The sequence below is a fragment of the Mobula hypostoma genome, chromosome 4, assembly GCF_963921235.1.
Source record: "Mobula hypostoma chromosome 4, sMobHyp1.1, whole genome shotgun sequence".
NCBI classification, from domain to species: Eukaryota; Metazoa; Chordata; class Chondrichthyes; order Myliobatiformes; family Myliobatidae; genus Mobula; species Mobula hypostoma.
Window position 1 is genome coordinate 149715645 of NC_086100.1, and position 26278 is coordinate 149741922.

General features: G+C 38.4%; 1 protein-coding gene across 1 annotated transcript in view; it reads right to left on the reverse strand.

Moving 5' to 3' along the window:
• LOC134345670 (serine/threonine-protein kinase 32B-like) overlaps positions 1-26278 on the reverse strand; it is a 329201-nt gene that overhangs the window by 82036 nt on the left and 220887 nt on the right. Inside the window, exons 5-6 of the mRNA XM_063046706.1 lie at positions 11285-11322; positions 3009-3098 (exon numbers count right to left, since the gene is read on the reverse strand). Coding sequence (XP_062902776.1) covers positions 3009-3098; positions 11285-11322 — 128 coding nt within the window. The remainder of the gene's footprint in view (positions 1-3008; positions 3099-11284; positions 11323-26278) is intronic.

Sequence of the window (26278 nt, forward strand, 5' to 3'; positions counted from 1 at the left end):
ATACATGAAAATAAATATAGATAAAATAAAACTGAGTTACATTAAGAATATGTATGTCTTTTAAATGGGTAAGTTAAATAAATAGTGCAAAATAAATAACAGAAATAAAAAAGTAGTGAGGTAGTGTTCATGGGTTCAATGTCCATTTCGAAATCGGATGGCAGAGAGGAAGAAGCTGTTCCTGAATCGCTGGGTGTGTGCTTTCAGACTTCTGTACCTCTTGAGAATTGAGAAGAGGGCATGTCCTGAGGCACCACTCCTTGAAGATGTCTTGGATACTACGGAAGCTTGTACCCATGATAGAGCTGACTAATTTTACAAGTTTCCGCAACTCATTTCGATCTTGTGCAGTAGCCCCCACCCCCACCCTCCATACCAGATGATGATGCAGCCAGTCAGAATATTCTCCTCGGTACATTTGTTGAAGTTTTTGAGTGTTTTAGTTGATAAACCAAAGAGTAATGTATAAACAGTCCAGCTGGTGTTTATAAATTGTGGAGATTTTGCTAAATTATGGGGCACTTTATTTTTCCTCTCAGCTATTCTACTTTTTGATTTTTATATTTGTTACAATATTAAACATTTTTGTTGCTGGAAGAGATAAGGCAGATGTGGCTCATTTACATGTCTTATAGATTTGCCAATCTTCACATAATGTTATTGAAGCTTAATAGAGTCATAGAGCACAGAAACCGGTTCTTCACCCCATCCAGTCCACACTAAACAATTTATCTGCCAAGTCTCATAGTCTGTACCCAGACCACAGCCTGCACCTAGACCATAGCCTGTACCCAGATCATAGCCCTCACATCCATATACTTATCCAAATTTCTCTTAAATGTTGAAATCAAACTCACATCCACCACTTCCACTGGCAGCACATTCTACACACTCACTACCTTTTGAGTGATGAAATTCCCTCCATGTTTCCTTTAAACATTTCACCTTTTACCCTTAACCCATAACCTCTACTCTAGTATCTCCTGACCTTGGGGGAAAAAAGCATGCATTCCCCTCATAATTTTGCATACCTCAATCAACTCTCCCAGCATTCTTCCATGTTCTAGTCCTAACCTATTCGCCCTGTCCAATAACTCAGGTCCTCAAATCCTCTCAGCATTCTTGTACATTTTCTCTGACCTCTTTAAATTTGATTGATATCTTTCAAGTAGGTAGGTGATCCAAACTGCACACAATATTCCAAATGTGTGAAATTGGATACTAACAGAGCTGGATATTCTGTGATTGTTGGTGCTTTGTGACCAATAGCTGATAGGAATGCAAAGTGAGATGTAATAAATTGGCAGCCTAATTTACAGCACCTGTGTTATGCCATTTCACCTCTGCCCAGTACCCCATGCAAGTATTTGTCAGTATTTGGGGATTGAATTGACCAAGATGCTGAATGCAACATAAATAGGTATCAGATAGGGCGCCACGGTAGCACAGTGGTTAGTGCGACACTATCACAGTTTAGGGAATTCCGGAGTTTGGAGTTCAATTCCAGAGCCGTTCTGTAAGAAGTTTCGGTATGTCGTCCCTGTGAAATGTGTGGGTTTTCTCTAAGTCCTCCAGTTTGCTCCCACTGTATAAAGATGTTATCAGCCATTGTAAATTGTCCTGTGATTAGGCTAGTTTTAAATAGACGGTTGCTCGGCAGCGTGGGTGGCTTGTTGGGCCAGAAGGGCCTGTTCTGTGCTGTATCTCTAAATAAAATAAATAAAATGATATGTAAATCTGTGCATGTGTTTGATATTGTTGTGGTTATTAAGCAGTGGTAATGAATGTCTTACAAACTGTACTAGGAAATAAAGGCTTTTATTCACATTTACAGTGGCTTCAAATGCTTCATGGTGAGGAATGATGAGGAGCAGTCAGTCTTAGGATTAATGATATGCATGTAAAGTGACTAAGTCAGAATTGATTGAGGGGAGGTTCTGTAACCATTCCAAAATGAACAGCCTCCATTACTCTGACGTTTTTGTTGGCAGAGTGAATATAAAAATCATGAAGCTGATTACACACCACTCCCTGCTTTGACTGTCCCATCTGTACTGCATTAATTGAGTATGACATGGCTGCATGGAGCTTTGATGATTGGCTTCAGCGTTTCTAAATGAAGGACAGTAGAAAGTAGCCAGAATTCCCATTCCTCAGATTAGGTTAGGGTTAATCACATTTGTCAGGGGCTGTTGGGGTGGTGTTGCTCAAGGGGTTGAAATGGCCTACTCAGTGCCAAATTGCTAAACAATAAATAAATAAATAAATAAATAAATAGATAATGACTGCTTATTAGATAAAAATCATATAGTCTCCATTCATCTTATTTTTCTTTCCATTACCCCTATAAAGTGTACATTAGATATTATGAAGTCATTCACCCAGATTTAGGATCATGTTATATTGTGTTTCTCAATTTGGATACATTATAATTGTGCCCATGACTAATAACTTGAGATTAATTGAGCTGGCTTTCTGCTGTAATAAAAAATATCAGAAGTTCTCAGCAGGTTAGGCAAAATTGTAGAGAGTTAAGCAGTTTATGCTTCAACTCAAAATATTCATCAGTTCAGATGCAAGCTTATTGACCTTAAGTACAAATTGTTTCTCTCTTTTCTGATGCTGTTTAACCTTCTGAGTACTTACAGCATTTTCAATTTATTTTGGATTTTTGACACCTGCTGTATTTTGGTTTTGGATTATAGGTTATGTTGAAATATTTTCCATTTTCACTACACTCAACCTTAAATTAATGAAATCATTAATTAAATGACCATTTTAAGCAATCAATTTAAAATATCCATTGCAATCAATGTTGTCCACAGTTCAGGCTCAAAATCATAATCTTACAAATATTATTTCATCACATCTAACTGGAGAATATGCTGAATAATATAACATTTTGAATTGATGTCTTAGTTTGAATCCCTTCACTACTTCTACAAATCAAGTCTTTAATAATGAATCTGTATTATCATTACTACTGCTGGCTTCTTAAGGTTGCTTACCCATGTAAGGCTTTGTCCCAGCCATTGATGTGGCTTTCTCAGAATCCTTCACCACTGTTGCTATGTTGAAATCAGTGATGTGAACATGCCCTTTAAAAAAAAAATAATTTAATAGTAAACTTTCTGTAAAAATACAAATGACGCCTAGAAGAAAGTGCACACTTCAGTCAACAATATTGAAAGTAACCATATTGCAGAAGAGTGGTCTATAGTCAAGTTTGAAAAGTAAACAAATAAGGGTTGCACGAAATAGATGTTTAATGGATTTTGAAGTTTATTTGGAAAATGCAGGTTTCTAGTCAAATTGTTACCTGAGATTTGCGAACACTAAGTCCCAGAATTAGTGTTCACCTAATTTTCAGAGCATTAACTAGATGCAATTCTACATATTCTACATAGGCATTATGCCTGTTCAGTTCATAATGCTATGAAACTCCAGGAATAATGTCTTAAGCACATTCTAAATTTATTTGTTTCACAGGAGTACCAGGATTTTTTCATTAACAGACATGATACTTTTAATAAGTGAACCTGTATTTGAGAATTATGGATACAAAGATCATGCTGATAATTCGTGGAAGCCTTTGCTTTGGTGACTTGGGCTTTCAGAAAATTGGTTAGAGAAAATATTTGCAATAATATAAAAGCTTATGGCCTGAAGCATCATATAAAATTCCTTTTTCCAATATTACAAATGGTTAGAGTTTTGAAATCACCTAAACTCAGTTTTCTTTTTAGCAATATGCTACCTTTTCTTAACACGTAATTTCCAATCAAGTTTTGCTAACAAAGTAATTGGAACTGCTTCATTCACAAATTTTTATTTAAAAATGCACCAGTTTAAAATAAATGCACAGATGCAGGTAGATGAAAATAACAAGCTTTTCATCAATATGTTGAACAACATTTTGAATATTGTTCTTCCTTCAAAAATTAATTGAACGCCAGGAAGAAAATAATTTTCTCATTTGAGACAAATTGAGTTCATATATAAAATACTCGTAGTTCGACAAATAATGTCTTTGCTTCAGCTTCAATGCACTATTTTGAGCAGTAAATGGGAAAAGTGTGAACTTTTACTAAAGTAGCCACAGAGAAGTCAGGTTCACAAACAAGAGAAAATCTGCAGGTGCTGGAAATCTGAGCAACACACACAAAATGTTGGAGGAACTCAGCAGGCCAGGCAGCATCTATGGAAAAGAGAACAGATGATGTTTTGGGCTGAGACCCTTCGGCAGAACTTACGTCCTTGCTTGTCGAGGAACTCAGACTAGTTTCCTCTGCATGATGGCAACCAGGTGAACACCTTTGTTTCTTTATTCAATGTATTATTTTCTAGCCATATTCCGATTTTAACAAGTCTCTTATTGCAAATCCATTCTTCGGTCTTTGGCTTTAAATGTACAGTGCCATGCATCATTCATTTTTAATAGTTCAAATTGTGAACCATTTTAATACTGGCATCCATAAAAAAGATATCTGCTCATGGCCCACACAATCTAACGTCAGTGTAAAATGGGGCATTTTTATTACAGATTAGAATTGTTGCCTTTTTTTGGTTTTGCATTTAATCTGATGTTAGACTTTGCGATGGTTGTACTTCTATAGGCTGTCCTTTTGGAATAGGGTTTGCAGTTGATCTGCATAAATGTAAGTCACTGACACATCCTCTGTGCAACTAACCCTTCCACAATGCAATATGAGGCTATTTAAATTGTTCTGATGGATCTATCTGTGCCATCTATTCTTCACCAAGGAGACAAAAGATGCATCAAAATTCAGTTGAATAATGCATTTTTATAGTGTGCATTTGAATATCCTTGTCATAATGAAACATAATAATGGCACTTTACAGATCTTTTGTGTCACTGCAGAAATTCTACTGGGCTCAGGCGTTTGTGCTCTTAATATGATTTTTTGTGTCGTGTATGTGGAATGAAATGAATCTAAAGTAATTCTCTTTTGGAGCTTTATAGGTAACTGTAGATTGCTTTGCACCAAGCACAGTTATACTAAAGCAGCTATTAAAACAAATGAAAAGAATTTCAAACGCAGCATCACAGGGAGACAGGTTGGTGAAAAAGTTCTTCAGTACACTAGCCTTTATCAGTCAAGGCACTGGGTATAGGAGTTGGGACAATATGTTGCAGTTGCATGCGAGGCTGCACTTGGATACTCTGCACAGTTTTGGTTACCCTTTTTAGGAAAGTAGTGGCTAAACTGGAAAAAGTGCAGAAAAAATAATGAGGATGTTTCCAGGACCAGAGGGCTTATAGTTAAGCACTTCTATAAGTGCTCAAAATTGAGACACACAGGTAAGGTGGATGGTAGCAGTCTTTTCCCTGGGGTAGGAGAAAAACTAGGGGGTAAAATTTTAGGGTGAGAGGGACAATTTTTCAAAGGGACCAGAGCAGCAACTTATTCACCCAGAGGGTGGTGAGTGTATGGAATGGGTTGCCAGAGGAAGTGGTCAATGTAGCTGCAATAGTATCATTTAAGAAGCACTTGGTTTGGTACATGGAGGGTGGGGCTTAGAGCGATATGGACCAAACCCAGGAAATTGGGACCAGCTAGGCAGTGTTGTGGTCGGCAAGAGCTAGTTTGTGACTGTATCTGTGCTGTGAAGCTTTCCAAAACAACTCAAGAGCATGGTAAGACCTACTGATTATGGATGTGTTTCTTTGTAAGCAATCCTATCTACTGTAGAATGGACCAAGAGCATCTTGCAATGACATCTACCCTACTATCCAGGTATTTACTTATACATTTTTATTCTGTTGCCTTATAAGAAGAAAACCATATTTATTGTGTTGAAATTTATTCTCTTTTGTATTGTGACATGCACCTATTACCAATGGCTCAGATATGCTAATATGACTATTGTTTGGCCAGTGCCGTACAACCCGAATGATACATCATAAGACCATAAGACATAGGAGCAGAATTAGGCCATTCGCCCATCAAGTCTGCTCCGGCATTTCATTATGGCTGATCCATTCCCCTCTCAACCCCACTATCCTGTCTTCTTGCCATATCCTTTCATGCCCTGACCAATCAGGAACCTATCAACCTCTGCCTTAAATGCACCCAGTGACCCGGCCTCCACAGCAGTCTGTGGCAACAAATTCCATTCATTCACCACCCTCTGGCTAGAGAAATTCCTCCTCATCGCTGCCTAAATGGATGTCCTTCTACTTTGAGGTTGCGCCCTCTGGTCCTAGACTCCCCAACATCCTCTTCACATCCACTCTATCAAGGCCTTTCAACATTCAATAAGTTTCAATGAGATTTGCACCCCCCCCCCATTCTTCTATATTCCAGCAGGTATAGGCCCAGAACCTCCAATTGCCACTCATATGATAACTCTTTCATTCCCAGAATCATTCTTGTGAACCTCCTCTGAACCCTCTCCAATGTCAGAAAATCCTTACTTAAATAAGCTGGAGGGACTCTTGCAAAGCATGAGGCTCTTCTAAGAGGTTCTCATCTCTGTCATTCAGACTATAATAGAGTCCTGCAGTGAAGTGCCAGCTTTCAGCAGTTTCCCAGTAACTAGCTTGGGAAGTTTGGGTGCTGAACCTGTCCGGGGTTAGACCTGGTGAAGACTTAGTGACTCCATTCATTTCAAAAGGGAAGAACAGCTCTGAGGGATAAGAATAAGTTTCGGCCAGTTTACAATTTCTGAATCATTAGTTGATTTAAATGTTTTGATTGTCATGCTCAAATGTTTTCAAGTGCTTTTGTAAGTTTTAAAACATATGTTCAGTATTTTCAATATGAATTATTTTAAACAAATAATAGTATGCTTATTTTTTGAATATCACAAACATTAACAAATGAAATTTCTTGCCTAGTGGGTTGTGAACTTAACTAATAGTAAATTGTCCTTTCCTACAACTAAATAAATTGCTGTTTTAGGCAAATGTGCCCTGCAAAATCTCAAGATATGACAACAAAAGGAACGTGTTTCATCCCTGGACTAATTTAGCTATTGGTCAAGAGAATGCATTGAAGATATGACCAATTACACTACAAGATCAGAAAGACATTTTGTTGCAAAGTTGGGAAAAGTGGCTCTAGCCTTTTTAATGATTTCTTGGAGAACATTTAACTGATTAGAAATGGCAACCTTAAAAAAAAAATCCTCATTGTCATTATTCCATCCTTTTTTCCAGTGATGCTATAAAATAAAGAGAGTATGCATATATGATTAGATTATTTCTTTCTAACAGATAAATTTACTCAAAATTTATCCAACTAAAGTAATCCAGTTCTTTTGATGTTTGGAGCCTTGGCATTAGAGGATTTGAACCAAGATGGGGACCACTATATTTCGCCTTAAAATCAATTGTTGCAAATCAAATTGATTTCTCTTTTGGACTTTTACAATTTAAATTTAATCTAATGTTGCATTTTTTAAATGTTTTCCCTTAATAGTGTCTGATTCAATTAATCTACCAATGACGAGCATGGCATCTGAAGTAGAAGTTTCATGTTCAACAGAATTGATTTCTTTTGGGATTGTGTTGTGTGAGAGTAACAGAGTATATGAATGTGCTGGATTATATTACTTTTGTCTTTCATTTTAACAAAGCCTTTAAATAACTTGCAAATAAATTCAATCACACTTTGTTTGAAATACAACCAAAATAGAAACATAGAAAACCTACAGCACAATAAAGTTGTACCAAACATGTCCCTACCTTAAAATTACTAGAGTTACCCATAGCCTTCTATTTTTCTAAGCTCCATGTACCTATCCAAAAGTCTCTTAAAAGACCCTATCAAATCCACCTCCACCACTGTTGCCGGCAGCTCATTCCCTGCACTCACCACTCTCTGAGTGAAAAACGTACCCCTGACATCTCCTCTGTACCTATTCCCAAGCACCTTAAACCTGTATCCTCTTGTGGCAGCCATTTCAGCCCTGGGAAAAAGCCTCTGACTATCCACACGATCAATGCCTCTCATCAATTTATACATCTCTATCAGGTCACCTCTCATCCTCCGTCGCTCCAAGGAGAAAAGGCCTCGTTCACTCAACCTGCTTTCATAAGGCATGCTCCCCAATCAGGCAACAAACTTGTAAATCTCCTTTGCACCCTTTCTATGGCTTCCACATCCTTCCTGTAGTGAGGTGAACAGAACTGAGCACAGTACTCCAAGTGGGGTCTGACCAGGGTCCTATATAGCTGCAACATTACCTCTCGGCTCCTAAATTCAATTCCACGATTGATGAAGGCCAATACACCATAGGCCTTCTTAACCACAGTCAACCTATGGACTCGGACCCCAAGATCCCTCTGATTGTCCAGACTGCCAAGAGTCTTACCATTAATACTGTATTCTGCCATCATATTTGACCTACCAAAATGAACCACTTCACACTTAACACACATCAAAGTTGCTGGTGAACGCAGCAGGCCAGGCAGCATCTCTAGGAAGAGGTACAGTCGTCGTTTTGGGCCGAGCCCCTTCATCAGGACTAACTGAAAGAAGAGCTACCTGACGAAGGGTCGCGGCCTGAACCGTCAACTGTACTTCTTCCTAGAGATGCTGCCTGGCCTGCTGCGTTCACCAACAACTTTGATGTGTGTTGGTTGAATTTTCAGCATCTGCAGAATTCCTCATATTTGCACTTCACACTTATCTGGGTTAAACTCCATTTGCCACTTCTCAACCCACTTTTGCATTCTATCAATGTCCCACTGTAACCTCTGACAGCCCTGCACACTATCCACAACACCCCCAACTTTTGTGTCATCACAAAGTACAATCTAAAATACATTCTAGAAACGTTACTAGATACTACCTATTAATAAGCCATGTGATTTTTAATTCCAATTTTTTATTCCATGTTGGAGACCAAGTGCAGAAAAATATATAATTTTGTGAGTCCAACTTTATTCACGTAAACCAAACAAAAAATAATTTATTTCGAATTAACCTTCTTAGGGATTAGACAAAGAAGGAGTAATTAATTTTTGCCCAGTAAAACTAAATGTATCCAAAGGTTACTCAATCCTGTTCACTTGCTTTCATTGACCTTAATTCAACCAATGCTACAGTAGATTGGCACAGATTTCCAAATGTTTTGTGCCGGTAATCAAGAAGATCGTTTAGATAAGTAACTGTATATGGTTACTTTCCAACTAATAAATGGAAATGTTGAAGAAAATATTATATCAATTAAATACAGATGTCTGAACATCGTATTCACTTGTTAATTATAATTGATTAACATATTAAGAATATTGATGAACTTTATTCCTCAATGTATATAATATGATTGTCTATCATTGTTTTATAATGCATTTTTGATGATAAATTTTGGGGATAATTTATGATTTCTGATGTAAAATGTAATTTGTATACCTCTTTATCCTGTTCATTATTAAGGTGAAATTACAGAACTTTTCACTTGCTAGATCATTTGAATCTTACCCTTTCTTACTTTAGAGAATATGGTATACTTTGTTTATGTACTACAGAATATAATTGTCATTTATTTGAAAAGAATATTGTCAATGTTGAATATCCAATACTAACCAAACTCTCCAGAATTTCAGAATAATTTCTCTTCCATTAACTCCACCAACCTACAATACCTAGTATGTTAAATGAATTGTATTCATTGAGTTAATCCAAGCACTATTTTCTTCAGTGTGACCACATGAGCCACCGCTTCTTAAATGTCAACATTATCTTTCAGTGGCAGCTGGGTGACCTTTTTGACAGGTGAAGCACAGCTATATAAGACTAACCACCAGCATGTTACCATGGCAATAGGACATTCACCATCATGAAATTTGATTTATTATTTTTTGTCCAGTGTTTTTTTTCCATTATACAAAGAAAGTCTGGTCAAAAGAACAGGATAGAGTAATTCAAGTAAATAGATGGCAGCAGAGGAGGCCGCTTCTCCAAAGCCAGTGCGTTTTGTTTTTCCTCTGCTCTATAATCAGATCAGAATCCTTGATCCTGGTCTGTGTGCAGTCGTCTCAAACCTCTGTGCAGCTCTCTCCTGACCCTAGCCCTGGTCCTGATGCAGCTTCACCATTTAACTAGTACTGCTTCTGTGGTAACCCTACTGTCCTACTCCCTGAGTAGCCTACTGTCCTGCTCCTTGAACGTCAGCATGTGTATTTTCATTACCATTACCATCTCAGTCTCTCTCTCTCTCTCACACACACACACACACACACACACACACACACAGCTATCATCCCACCATTAACCTTACATCTTAAGTCTACTTTTGTTACTCATCGACAGAATCTGCCTCAACCCTGAATTAAGCCCTGTATTGCTCCTTTTTATTTTAAATCACAGCCCTCTCATCTTCAGTATCACGTAGAGTCAGAAAGGATACCTGCAGCAGTGCGGAAGTTTCAATCTTACTACACTCCACTTCCTACATCACCACCAGGTCTGGGCTTTCAAGACTAGCCATATTTTTAGCTTTCATACTTTAGCATTTAGACAAATCTAATTACCTTGTGGGATAACCTGTAAATTATTGGGATGCTTTACCAGTGCTGTTCACCAACATTCCTTATGCTTTATCTGAGGGCTTTAGTGCTTTTAACCAATGTCTGCCCTATCTCCCTACAACACAACAAACAATAAAATATTTTGCACTAACTTGGTCTTTGCAACCTTACTTGGTTATATTTCCTCATTGCCCTTAGTCTATGTTATTACAAGTTATCAAGCTATTTTGGAAAATATATATAGTCTTATAAATATTCTTTTTCTTTATACGTTAATTCTGCAAAACAAATGGATATTTTATGGATGCTTGTTTGAAAGGAAACAAAATATCAGTTTTCATTAAGTTTACTTCTCTTTTCAAAAAAGGCATTGAAGAAGCATATTACAAAAGACACAGATAATCAGAACTAATAATAAAAGTGTTGTCATTCATTTCATTGCAAAGCATTTTTTATTGTGCAGTGTACTGCCAGCCTTTTAACGTCTTAAAGAAACAGAACTATGTGCAAAAGAAGATCCAAAACAACAGGAAAAAAAACCATAGTGGAAATGACAAAAACAAAATTGTTGAAATGTGAAGATTTAAGGCAGATTCTTGATGTTGAATTTGAAATTAGATATATTGAACTTGCACCTTACAATGGTAACAAAATTGCTCAACGAGTCTGCTCAGCATTCCATCATGGCTGATTTATTATTCCTCTCAATCCCATTCCAATAGCATGACTTGATAAACACAGGTAATCTTATTGTCCAGGCATATACAAGTATAAGCAACTTACCATGTTCATCAAGAAGAATGTTGTCAGGTTTGATATCCCTAAAAGAAAATGAAAAGAGTTTTATGAAAAGAGTTTTAAAATTATTTTCTTTAATTACATTTCTGCTATTCCCATCTCTACAATGAAAGTAATGCCAAGCTATTATGTATCATGCCAGATTTGAAAACTTTACAGAAAATTGCATTTGTGTTTTGGGTGCACTTGATATTCCATCTGTGGAATTTGATACTGGAGCAATTCTTTTTAATGGGCTCTATTTTAAAACCTATTTCATTTGTACTTGCAGCTTGTAATTGCTTCACTGCAGAATTTTTAAAACAAGTTTTAATTAATGAATAAATAAATTTTCTTTCAGTGAAATCTAACAGTGCACATTTAATTAAAAAAATTAAATTATTCTTACTAACAACAGCAGGATGACAAAAATATTGTTCTTTTTTCTCAACTTTAGAGGATTTATCATACCTAAGCAATCTTTATAGGAAATTAAAATGGGCTTTGAAGCAGAATTTGACAGAATCCTGTCAATATCCCATTGTACCCTACAACGAGCTTCTAAACTATCCAGCACTAACCTTTGTGCATCCGTACACTTACACTTACTAACCCACTTTTCCATTTCTTCATCCAACTCATTTATTAAAATCACAAAGAGCACAGATCAGAAATCAGATCCCTGTGAACACCACTAGTCACGACTTCAGAGCAGGATACATTACGTCTGTTACCACCCTCTGCCTACTGTGAGCCAGTCAATTCTGAATCCATGCAACCACGTTTCCCTAGATCCCATGCCTCCTGACTTTCTGAATGAGTCTCCCATGGGGAACTTTGCTGACTGCCTTACCAAAATCCACATCCATGGCTCCACCTTCATGAATTTGTTTTGCCACTTCCATGAAGAATTCTATCAGGTTTGTGAGGTACGATCTGCCCCTCACAAAACCATGCTGGCTATCCCTAATCAGACTATGCTTCTCCAAATACTCATAAATTCCTGTCTGTAAAAATCCTCTCAGTAGTTTACCATTACTGATGTAAGACTCACTGGTCTAAAATTCCCGTGGTAATTCCTATTGCCCTTCTTGAACAAAGCAACATTTGCCATCCTCCAATTTTCTGGTACTACTCCAACGACCAGTGAGTTTGCAAAGATCATCGCCAAAGGTGCAGCAGTCTCTTACCTCACTTCCTGTAATAACCAGGGGTATATCCCATTTGGAGGAAGAGTTTCTTTACCCAACATTTGCAAATAATCTTCATTCTAACCTGTTTTGTAACACCTAGCCCCCATCTTTAGATAACTGATGGACAGGAGGAAGGTGACTAATCTCCCCTTCAATAATTGAACTCTAAAATCAATTATATTATTCATACTACAAATGTTATCCATACACCTATACTTTCTTTGCCTTTCTTGCTGTGTAATTTAACAAAGCTATATTAAATATTGAGTGGCAGCGTGGAGATATGTCTGTACCAAAGGAAGTGTAAGGCACTCCTTCCCTCCGCTAATGTGCAGGTCACCTTTGGGCATGGTGTAGCACCTGCTTAGCTTCCCTGTTCAAGGTCACATGAAGCCATGGGAGCAGGTGGTGGATATTCATACGAGCAGCTGGTGAATGTCACAGGTCCTGGATACGCAACCACTGACACCAGGCAGACAAACTCGGAACAGTATTGATAATGGCTGGGGTCACCTGTCTTGCAAAGGCACTGCTCGGAAGGTGGTAATTGCAAACTACTTCTGTAGAAAAATTTCCCGAAAACCATCATGGACAAAAAGACCATGATCACGCAGATCATATGACAGGCCACATAATCCACTTAATGATAGTGACGTTAGATATATTCAACCTTGCAGGACACAGAGGCACTTAAAAACTCACAGATGATGCCTGTCAGGACCATTTAATTACAGGTTTAATTCATAATATATATAAGTCAGTTCAGATATGCAGGGCAATGTGGTAGGTATTTCCACTCACTGCTGGTTTTGAGCATCAGACATGTTTCAGTGAGAATCTACTGCAGAAACAATAAACACAACGTGATATTCCCTGGAGATATTAAACCTGCAAAATTATGGCTGCTTGCTGCTCTGAGGTTAGCAGGTGAAAAATCAAATGTAGTTAGGACTTGTTTCAAAACGTTTTACTCCTGTTCTATTAGTCTGTTGTTTTGAGCTGCTGTCACCTTGTTTCTGAAAATGTGCTTTCCAACTCTACATGGAACCTGCCTCTTAAAGAGATCTATTTATGTCTACTTGTGTTTATTTAAATGGTTCAGCTGTCAGAAGGTACATATTTCACAGTACAGTATCCAGTTTATTTATTGCCTCCCTCCAGAAGTAAGCCAATGGTAGTATGATGGGGAGGGACTTTGCCGGTCTGATATGAGGAATGCCAGTTTTTTGTGAATGGATTGAGTAAGATCTTCACATTGCAAGTGCCTCTCATTGGAACCATCCATTTGGGCTAGGTAACAACACACTGCCGTATAATTAAAATGCCGCAAGCACCTCAAAGGGTTTGACATCCTTGGAATGCCTTTGAAAGAAATACACATCTGTAAAAACTGAGGGATTGTCAGTCACAGGACTCTACAGTCCTTTGAAAGTTATGAAACCACTATACATATGAGAAAGAAGCTTCTGGAAACAACAGTGAGACTCCCTACTTCTCTGTCATCTGTAGTGGAAGCTTTTTGTTAGGACAGATAGTGCCAGCTGTGGTAATGAAATGTCTGAAGAAGCTTAATGATCTCACCAGGTTAAGTAAACTAGGAGGTCATCAGTCAAAATTCAAAGTTCAAAGTAACCTTATTATCAATGTACATATATATCACTATATACAACCCTGAGATTCATTTTCTTGCAGGCATACACAGTAAATCCAAGAAACACAATAGAATCAATGAAAGACTGCACCCAACAGGATGAACAAACAACCAACGTACAAAAGACAACATACTGTGCAAATACCAAAGAAAAATAATAGTAATAATAAATAAACAATATCGAGAACATGAGATGAAGTATCCTTGAAAGCGAATCCATAGATTGTGGCAACAGTTCAGTGATGGGGTGAGTGAAGATGAGTAAAGTTATTGCCTCTGGGATCATTATCAACAAGCTTACAATTTAGAGTCATCTCTTCCTCATTAAATGCCTTATCATCTGGTTTGCTTTTTCACATCCAGTGCTACACCTGTAAATATTCATTCAGTGATATCCATGTTTGAAGTTATCACAATGCTTACAATATAAAACCAGTTGCCATGAAGTGATTGCATTTAATGATAAATGAAATTCATGTTCATCTTTTTCTGTCTATGTTTTATCAAGGTTGCACCAGCAGAAAAAGTCTACTGCTAGGTGATAGTTATCACTTAAAGAATATGTAATGGGAGAATCAAACTGATATTTTTACGAAACTCCTGAAGAACAGCAAAATGTAAATGCTTTTACATAACACATTGCTTTAGTGCAATATGAGATAGGAAAGGGTGTTAGCATTACACTGGATATATGAAATATAAAAATTGCTTTCACTGTAGAAGCACGGATTGGGTAGAAACATTCTGCTGGCTGGGAAGTATTTGCGGAAAGAGAAAATGTATTAAAAGAATTCAGTTCGATGAGTCTTCATCAGAATTGGGAAGGAGAGGAAGAAAACAGTTTAAAATTGGAGAGGAGGAAATTGTTTTAAGTTGGAGAGAATGTGAGGGAGGGATGGATAGGAAAAACACTGAGGTCAGCATTGTTGTGGTGATAAGGTGCTGACAAAGCAATCTGGTGAATAAATTATCTGGAGCAGTTGATATTTGTAGGGTTTGTTTTCAATCTATCTTCCTTGTTTTAAATTCTGCATCCGGTACCTCCTGAAAGTCATATTCCTGAATTGTTAACTGTTTCTCTTTCCACAAAAGCTGCTTGATGTGCTGTGTGTTCTGAGCATTTCTGCTTCCCTTGTCCTTCCGTAGATATGTTGTATGTGTATGCATGAAGCTGCTGGATATGAACAACTATGCAGTGATGGTTATGACACCACTAACACATAACTGTAAGCAAGGCCTAAGCACTCCAAAACAGGTTTTTATTTAGAGATTTGATGTACATTTTTTTTTAAGGGTTCTGCCTCCATCAAGATATGTCAGGGTTTGCTTTACTAGTGCAGGCACAGTTTCAGACAACAGACTTTCTGAATGCAATATGTTCAGAGCAAGAAATTTACACAGTGTCTGAAAATAAAGGCTTCAAGTATGAAAAACATAAGAACTGATTAAAGAGAGGTTTCTGTGTATTGTTCAATACCTGGACTATTAACGTGTGGGGCTGCATGGTAAAATTCTTATAGAACTCTTGAAACTATTTACAATGTTGGTGAACATATTTGAAATCCCACCGACATATATTCTAAACACTGTCAGGAATGTAAAGTTAAAATGGTTAGTTGACAACTTTCTCTTGGAAATGCTGTGTCCCTACTCAGGGGCTATTTTTTCTTAAGTTAATTTAATAATTTAACAACCATCTGGAACATAGGACCAATGTGAGAAGATAAACAAAGACACCTGTCTCACACATCCTCACTCACCTAAACAGTCCTTCCAGATCAGGCAGAGATTTACATACACTTCCTTCAACCTTATCCACTGCTCTTGATGCTTGTGATGTGTGTCACCTTCTTTAAATTGGTGAGACTATGCAAAGGCCAGGTGACTGGTTTGCTGAGCATCTAAACACTGTCTACAATAGCCAGCTAGAGCTCCTGGTTGTGAACTATTTCAGCTCCACACTGACTGTTCTTAGTCTTCTCCACTGCCGGGGTGAAGACAAACACAAACTAGAAGAACAGTACCTCATATTCCACCTGGGTAGTCTACAATCCCATGGTAAGAACATTGAACTTTCTAGTTTCAGGTAAACTATATTCCTTTCTCTCCTTCTCATTCAATCAGATTGTCTCACCTCCAGCCCTGTCACTTCATTCCAACATTCTCCCCCATCACACCAGACTCCTGTTACACAGTTTCTTTCCTCTCCCATTCTGGTTCTATCTGCACATCATCCTTACCTCATCTGGCTCTATACTGCCTCTCTGACTTATCAGATTCCAGAATCTGCAGCCCTTTGTTATCGTTGTTTATCACCTTTTATTCTCTGTCCCTACATTTTCAAAAGGCAGCGTTTCAAGAAGGTGGCATCCATCGTTAGGGAGCTCACCACCCGGGACATGCCATCTTCACATTACTACCATTGGGGAGGAGGTACAGGAGCCTGAAGACTGACACTAAGTGTTTAGCAACAGCTTCTTCCCTTCTGCCATCATATTTCTGAATTATCTATGAACACTACCTCACAATGCGTCTTTTGCTCTACCTCTCTATCTAATTATTGATTAACTGGTAGTAACTTTTTAATATCTTGCACTGTGTTGATGCCACTAAACAACAAATTTCATGTCATACGGTATATCAATGATAATAAATCTCATTCGGACATCTCACCCTCCTCTCATCCCACCTGTCTCCATATGCCCCTTTTCTCTCCCCTTATCCGTTTCTACCCTTCACCCAGCAGCCATACTATAGTCACTCATTTTGCACACTTCCTCCATATGCCCATCATCCCCCTCCTCACCTGGTTCCACCTCTGCCTTCCAGGTTCTGCATCACCTCTTCATACTGGTTATCTCCCCACTACACTGCAGTCATGACGCAGGGTCTGAAATGCCAACTATCAGTCTACTTCCTCAAATGTTGCCTGACATCACCGAGTTCCTCAATGCAGCTTTTTACTTCGCTTCAGATTCCAGCATCTGCAGACTTTTGTGTTTCCAAAGATTTCTGGACTCCAGGTAAGGTCACCTTGAAACTGAAGAAAAGCTTGCACTGGATGATATGTGATCTAAGATTTTACACAATGCTCAATAAAAGTATATTCCAATCAAAAGTAAGGACAGTAAGTGTGAGGAGAGCCAACCTTGGATAACTGAAGAAATAAAAGATAGTGTCATATTAAAAGCTCGTGTACAAAATGGCAAAGAGTAGTGGGAGTCTGGAGAATTGGGAAAACTTTAAAAAGCAACAGAGAACAACTAAACAAGAAATAAGGAAAGGGAAGATAGAGAATGAAAGTAAATTAGCATAAAATATTAAAACAGCAAAAGTTTTTATAAATATATAAAGTGGAAGAGGGTGGCTAAAGTCAACGTAGGTCCCTTGGAAGACGATAAGGGGAAATCAATATTGGTTGATAAGGAAATGGCTGAGGCATTGAATGACTATTTTCTGTCAGTCTTCACGGTGGAGGTCACGTCTAATATGTCAAAGAAGGATATTATGGACGAAATGGGAGGTGAGGACCTCAATAAAATCACTGTCACTAAAGAGATAGTGATGAGCAAACTAGAGGGCCTGAAGGTAGATAAGTCCCCAGGTCCTGATGGGATTCATCCCAGCGTGCTGAAGGAATTGGCGGAGGTTATAGTAGAGGCGTTGGTAATCATTTAACAAAACTCTCAAGACTCTGGGCAGGTCCCGCTGGATTGGAAGACAGCAAATGCCATACCATTTTTTTAAAAAGGATGTAGGAAAAAGATGGGCAACTATAGGCCAGTTAACTTAACATCTTTAGCCAGAAAAATGCTCAAAGCTGTCATTAAGGAAGAAATAGCAAAACATTTAGAAAGGAGTGATTCCATTAGACAGATGCAGCATGGATTCAGAAAGTGCAGGTCCTGTTTGACAAACTTACTGGAGTTCTTTGAGGACATAATGAGTGCAGTGGATTGGCTTTCCAGAAGGTGTTCGATAAGGTGCTGCACAGAGACTTATAAATATGATACGGATGCATGGAGTTGGAGGAAGTGTATTGGCATGGATAGTGGATTGGTTAACCAATAGAAAGCAGAGAGTTGGTATAAATGTGTGTTTCTCCGGTTGGCAGTTTGTGGTGAGTGGGGTGCCTCAGGGGTTGGTGCCGGGCGCGCAGCTGTTTACCTTTTACTTTGATGATTTGGAAGAGGGGACTCAGTGTAGCATAGAAAAGTTTACTGATGACACTAAACTATGTGGAAAAGCAAATTGTACAGAGGATGTGGAGAGTCTGCAGAGGGATATAGATAGGTTAAGTGAGTGAGCCAAGGTCTGGCAGATGGAATGCAATGTTGGTAACTGCGAGATCATCCACTTTGGAAGGAATAATGGAAGAGCAGATTATTATTTAAGTGCAGAGGGACTTGGGAGTGCTTGTGCATGAATTGCAAAAAGTTGGCTTGCAGGTGCAACAGGTTATTAAGAAGGCAAACGGAATGTTGGCCTTCATTGCTAGAGGGATTGAATTCAAGAGCAGGGAGGTCATGCTGCAACTATACAGGGTACTGGTGAGGCCACACCTGGAGTACTGTGTGCAGTTCTGGTCTCCATACTTGAGGAAGGATATACTGGCTTTGGAGGCAGTGCAGAGGAGGTTCACCAGGTTGATTCCAGGGATGAAGGGGTTAACCTATGAGGAGAGATTGAGTCGCCTGGGACTATACTCTCTGGAGTTCAGAAGAATGAGAGGGATCAAATAGAAAATTTTGAAAGGGATAGATGAGATAGAAGTAGGAAAGTTATTTCCATTGGTAGGTGAGACAGGAACCAGGGGACATTGCCTCAAGATTCAGGGGAGAAGATTTAGGACGGAGACGAGGAGAAACTGTTTATCCCAGAGAGTGGTGAATCTGTGGAATTCTCTGTCCAGGGAAGCAGTTGAGGCTTCTTCACTAAATATATTTAAGAAACAGTTAGGTAGGTTTTTACATAGTAAGGGTTATGGGGAAAACGCAAGTAGATGGAGCAGTGTTTACAGACAGATAAGCCATGATCTTATTGAATGGCGGGGCAGGCTCAATGGGCCGGATGGCCTACTCCTGCTCCTATTTCTTATGTTCTTATGTAATACTGCTAGGATAAGCAATGTCAATGCTTCTTCCATGCCGGCATTCCCAGTGCAGAGGCGCTGGTTGTACCCAGTCAGCTCTGCTTGGTAAGCCGTGTTATTCACGTGCCTGACACCAGATAGAATATTCTGATTTCTGCCATGGGACAAAATTTCCAGGCGGACAGAGAAAAAAGATTCTAAGCGGATGTGCTCAAAGCTTCCTGTAAGAAGTGCAGCATCCCTACTGGTGCCTGGGAACTTTTAGCCCTTGAACATGCAATGAAGAGAAGCACTTGGGAAGGATTGAGAGCCTAAGCCCGTATCACAGGCTGTAGCTGACAGAAAAGAAAACGGAACAATACAATGATGACATAATTGCTAGGGAATGGTCAATGTTTGATATTCTATGTCTTGATAAGGATTAGAACAAAGAATATACCACATATATGCAACACAAAGTAAGAGGTGGACTCTTAAAGTCCCAGAGCAGCAGCCTTTATTTGGGCTCTAAAGTATTATTGTCATCAACACAAAGTACTGTGAATAGAATGGGAAGGTAAATGGAAAATTCCGATCCAAACACACAAGAAATATTAACTTGGCCACTGGGAACTTCTGGCTGTTTTTGAATGGCCACCTGAGCAGGAGGGCTTTAAATCCTGCTTTCCCAGCCAACTGCAAGATTACATTCTAAGGCTGATATTTGGTCAGTCTCAGTGAGTAAGAAAACTGCCAAGAGCTCCATGCAGGATAGAGTTGTCAACTGCAATGTGATATGCAATGAATTAATGAAATGAACAGATGGTGCAAATTGAATTCTTAAATAATTAGTTACAGCTGCTCCACTCCGCACTTGCTAAGTGCTCAAGTGTTGTGCACTAACAAAATCAAAATCTGTGAATAGCTAACACGTAGTTAAAAAGAGCAAATCCCTGACCCTAAATTTCAGGACGGAGATTGAGCAGATATACTGTATTGAGTGCTTGATACTTTACTGGGGGGGGGGGGGGGTAGATTCCAGGGACTTGCAATAATAATCCAAAAAGCATTCCTAGAAATTGGATTTGTCTACGTCTTTGTGCATTATGCAGTCCAGTTTCTAGGAAAGGTCAAACACCATTTAAAATTTTGGACCCACCAATGAAGCAGCACAAAATGCTGGAGGAACTCAGCAGGCAATTGGTGAAAGAGATACAGGGCTGAAGAAGGAATCTGATAGGAGAGGACAGAAGGCCGTGGAAGAAAGAAAAGGGGGAGGAGCACCAGAGGCAGGTGGTAAGGAGATAAAGTGGGAGAGGGAAAGGTGAATGCGAAGGTGGGGTGGGTATTACCAGAAGTTCCAGGAATCAATGTTCATTAAGTTTGGAGACTACCCACATGGAACATAAGGCGATGTTTCTCCAATTTAGTGTGACCTCATAACAACAGCAGAGGAGGTTGTGTGATGATACGTTGGAGTGGGAAGTGGAATGAAAATGGGTGGCCACTGGGAGATCCCACTTTTTCAGTAGGTGCTCAGTCAGCCAGTCTCTCAATCTCTGTCGGGTCTCACCGATATACAGGAGGCTACATCAGGAACACCGAACGTAGTATATGACCCCAACAGACTCACAGGTGAAGTGTCGCCACAGCTGGAAGGACTGTTTGTAGCCCTGAATGATAGTGAGGGAGGTGGTGTAGGGGCAGGTGTAGCACTTGTTCCACTTGCAAGAATAAGTGCCAGGAGGGAGATCAGTGGGGAGGGATGAATGGACAAGGGAGTCACATAGGGAGCGATTCCTGTGGAAAGCAACAAGTGGGGGGCAGGGGAGGGTAAGAGGTGATCAGTGGTGGGATCCCGTTGGAGATGGTGGAAGTAATGGAGAATTATGTGCTGGACGTGAAGGCTGGTGGGGTGATAGGTAAACCCTATCCTTCATGGGGTGAGATTAGATGTGGATGAAATGTAGAGATGCGGTTGAGGGTAGCATTGATGGTGGAGGAAGGGAAGCCCTTTCTTTGAAACGTCGACTGTACTCTTTTCCATGGATGCTACCTGGCCTGCTGAGTTCCTTCAGCATTTTGTGTGTGTTCCTTGGGTTTCTAAAATCTGCAGATTTTCTCCTGTATGTGTATTATGAAACAGAGTTGTAGAGGCTCTATGCTTCTGATGCACTAATGCAGAGGAAATCCTCTGTGTGCAGTTCCTTTCAACAACGTGCTACACAAATGTAATCACCACTCTGTCTTAATCATGAGTGCCTGCAAGAACCTAGTGCATTTTGAAGATGACAGAGGGAATATACGCTTAGGGTAGTGAATCCCATCTGAATAGTGCTCATATTACTGAAACAGCGCTCATTCAGGAAAATGGAGATACTCTATCCCTAAATGCCCAAGAGAAGGTGCTGAATATGCTTTAGTAGGAATTGAAATTTCAGGACCATGAGATCAAATCTGAGATTATTGTTTTATTTAAAAATACCTGCCATTAACAAGCTGGTTCTAGAACTGATGAAATGACGTTGGCCTGGAAACTTTAACTCTGACTTTCTCCATGGATCATGCCTAGCTTGCTGAATATTATCAGCATTTTTTTAAATTTAATTTTTCCAACCTCTTTAGTTATTTTGCTTTTGTCTAGTTTGTAAGAAATAAACAGGAGGTAATTATTGTGCACCAGAGCTCTTAGAAAGGCATGGATGGAGATAGGAAAGATTATTGAGAAAAGGGCTTTTAATGAAAGAACATGATGGATTCAAATCCAGGAAGTGATGAATGGTGAGAGAAAGAGCATTTAGTCTTTCAGACATCTGTTTTTTTTTTCATATTGCTAGTTCTTCTACCTTTAATGGGGAAGGATCTGATCCAGAGATTCAATGATAATTTTCTAAAAAGATTCCCAATGAAGCAAGATGAAAAGTACTGTGCTACAGGGAAAGGTTGAGTAGTCAAGTTTTCTTTAGACTACTTAATTTGTATTGCCATGAAATGATATTGCGGCTGAAAGGAGGGAAAGCAAAACCCAGAAATTCCTTGGGCAGTTCAAAGTTCTTGCTTTGTTCTTCCTTTGCTCTCTCCTGAAAGTTGCCAGGTATGGTGAAAGTTTTGCAGTATTGAATGAATATACAGTATATTGCAGAATACAGATATTTCGTTAATCATAGAGCTTGAATGTAACACAATTTTCAATCACCATGCACACAGTTTGCACCGACATCATAAATGCTGTCTTCAAACAGGTGATTAAGTGAAATAATAGCTCATTTTCTACTGTTAATCAACTCTCACTAGTTCCATTTTTAATCTCCCTTTCATTTTTTTCCCTTTCTTTCAAATGTTCTTATTCAGTTTTTTCCTACTTTCTATTTTCATTTTCTAGATATACTTTCACTTTGGACTTTTTGTTGTCCAATTGTTGATAACCTAATTTAAAATTATTATTTTCAGTGACAATTAAGCATCAGTCACTGAATTTTCATGCATTTGCCACCACTATGCAATTGTGTTGCAATAAAAAACTAGCTGTCAAAGGCTTGTTAGAAAATGGTTGACATGGAATAACACCTGGTTCTGATGTCTGAAGGTGGTATGTTTAATATGCTTCCAATGTGCTTTAAATGGCAATCTCAGCTCACAATTTTTGTTACAAAGTAGATATTATTACCTATGCTGACATTGCTGTGTTCTTTGCAATTCAAAAGGAAGGTGAATATCAGACACAATCTCATCACATTTTGAATCCTTTTGAAATTTTATCAAACTGCTATGGTTAGAAATCAAAATTAATGAAGGGAAGATAAAATCTAAGGATGTCTGAAGATTTCTAATCTGTAATTACAATTCCAGCCAGCACAATTTGATGTTGGTGATCAGATTAAAGATTAAAGGACAATCCATAATTTGCCAGTTTAATTTGACAAATTTAAAGATGTTGTAAAAATAGAACTATCAATATTTTTGGCAAATTTGACATTTTTTCTAAATTATTTAATTATTTTTGCTAGCATCAGTCATAATTTACTGTCAAACTTAATCAATTTTCCCTGTTAAATTTATCACTTCATATTTGCCACAATTTAGGAAAAACCATTGGCTTGCAAGTGTTTTTATTAGCTTAGGATCAAGATCTTGAAATGGTTGGCAGTGCTGATCAAATAACCGATCATAGCGGCGACAAACAATGATGTAATTCATTGATCCAAGATACAATATACATATATTTGGAAAAATTGAGCTTTGTTAAATTCTAAGGGTATGCTGTAAATCAGAAAATGGCAGGAAAGAGAACAAGGAGGAAACCTACAGAGAAATTACTGAAAGTTTCAAGAGGATTACTATTGATAATAATGGAGAATTTTGATTGTTCTGATAGACTGGTACTGTACAAAAGACCAAGGGAGAAGGGAATCCCCTTTCAAACTTAATTGAATGAGGAAGGAAGCAATTCCGCAAATAATTAGAGCAAGTATATTTTGTTTCAGGAGGAGAAAATTTGAGGATGACTGTGCATAATATTATTAGAAAGGATACAGAAAATAATAAGGGACAATCAAGTTTTAAACAACAGAAGAAGAGCTAATTTCAGTGAATAGAAAATGGATCTGGTCTGAGACTGAATTCAAAAATTGGTGGGCAAAACAATGGGAAAATTCAGATACAGAGTGTCATATTCACATGTATAGAAAAGGAACAACTTCAATGTTAATGTTCCTTATATTTAAAGATAGTGTCCCAGCAACAGCGTTGAACACCATTGGTTGTACTTAACTTTACATATTTGGTTCAAATGAAGTTACATCTCCCCTCACAGAGAGCAAATGAATCAGAAAATGGAGTTAGTGAGAAATTTAAGGTTCTTCACGCAACGGAGAACATAATCAAGTATTGGAGCTACAGTGAAAAAGGGAATTGTCTAGTGGCAAAATTAAAGGAACCCAAGCAACTTTAATAAACATTTATATGGTGAACATTTTAAATTGTTTGGTTTTGAGCTGTTGGAAGGTAATGAAAAATATCTTATGAATGCAGAAAACTGAATCGGACTGGTGTATTTTGGGGAAATTAGAGAATTCCTGTCTTCAGATTGCAGTCGAAATTTAGTGGAATTTCATCCCGGACGAAGAAATCAGAGTAGAAATCACTTCCCTTTATACAGTACACATTTTGCCACCAGTTTAATACCACATTCATGAGCATGCAGTTTCTTTTATGTAGGCATTTGTGTGGGATAAATTTTATTTACCCGATTGTCGATCCAACCCTGAACATTCCCACCTTCTTTCTGCAGGGCGGCACAGACTGAGTTATTCTATGAAAGTCTGAGTTTTATATCTTTCTAGAATGTAGCAAAAGCCTATTTAATGACAGCAAAAGATCAATGTAGTGATTTTTGGTTATGACTCTCTACATAATTAGGTGCAAATTGGTCCTATATTTACAAACTCATTGATAATTACCACGATATTGCTAATGTGAAATGTGGAACAATATTACAGAGGAAAGTATAAATATTTCTTTGTGTGTTTTTGGACTAATACACCATTGGTGTGCTACTCTGGCTGTGTTAAGCCTGTTATAGGAGTCCATAGGTGCTTAAACATGCAATAACTGCAGCGAAATCTTTCATTTTGCAAACTCAAAAATCCATTAGTAAAATTTTGATAGGCGAAAAAAAATCCACAGTGTAATTATTTTCTTGGAATTTCTGGATCTGGAAATTAATGATAGAAAATCTGGCAGAGAACTGTATGGATATTTCAGCAGCAGGATAAACCTGCATTCAGATTGAGTGATAAGTGGAAATGAGTTTCAGGCATGCCGGTTGTACTTAGTACATAAAAGTAGAAAATACAAAATAATTCCATCCTTCATAGACTGCCTTCAGTAAATCTACTTCCTCATTATAGTCCAAGCTATTTGTAAAATTATAAAGAGCTGCAATACAGTCACAAAGGTGTGTGATGATACATTTAGTTTCTCCCATCTTCAGAGTCATAGAGCACTGCGATACAGAAACAGGCCCTTTGGACTATCTAGTCCACGTTGAACTGATCCCATCTAGCTGCATGCAGACCATATCCCTCCAAACCCCTTCCATCCACATACCTATCCAAACTTCTGTTAAATGTTACAACTGATTCTACCATCTCCACTGACAGCTCATTCTACACTCACACCACCTTCTGGATGGAGAAGCTTCGCCTTCGATTCCCCTTAAATATTTTGCATTTCACCTAAATTTATGACCTCCAGTTCTAGTCTCACCGAACCCGAAGGAAAAAAAAGACTGTATGCATTCACCCTATCTATACCCCCCATTACATGCCCAAAATGCCTCAACCATAAGATAAAGTGTAAGTATATTTACAATAGCAATTCAGGGAAATGCAGCAGACAATTTATGCACAGGAGGATCCTCAAAACAGTAAAAAGGTGAAAAATTGGTTTTCTGGTTTCTAGATGCGATGGATAGTCACACCTGGCCAGTAAGCCTCTTGGTTGTTAGCTAATCTTGCTTTCTAAACAAGCCATCTTCCACTTGTAAGATCACATACCATTGTAAGTGAACGTTCAACTTCCATTTACTGATCATAAATGGAATTCAGTCTTCATTTCTTAAAATGGTAAGTGACAAGCAGTAATCAGCTTGACCTAAAGCAAGTACTGTCTATAGAACAGCTTTTGCAAACAAGCTCTGAGATAGTAGCTGAGCTGTCAATGAGAAGTAAGTTTTAGCTCACTATACCTGGTTTATTGCTGCTCGGGATGCAGTATAGCACAATGGGATGTTTAAATTTGATTCTACATTGCTTAGTTCAAAGAAGCTTGCAGAACCAGATAATAACATTTAGCATATCAAATAACTGATGTGTTTATCATTGGAGCTTTATGTATCAAGGAAGTTAGCTTTATAGCATTAATTGTGAACTGTGAACATTAAGCTGGAGATCTATGTCTCCAACGTAAACACGAGGAATTCTGCAGACACCAGCAACTTTGATGTGTGTTGCATCTATGTCTCCAAAATGTTTTTAGACCATTTGAGATAAAAGCATACCTGAGGAAATATCATATAAGTATGA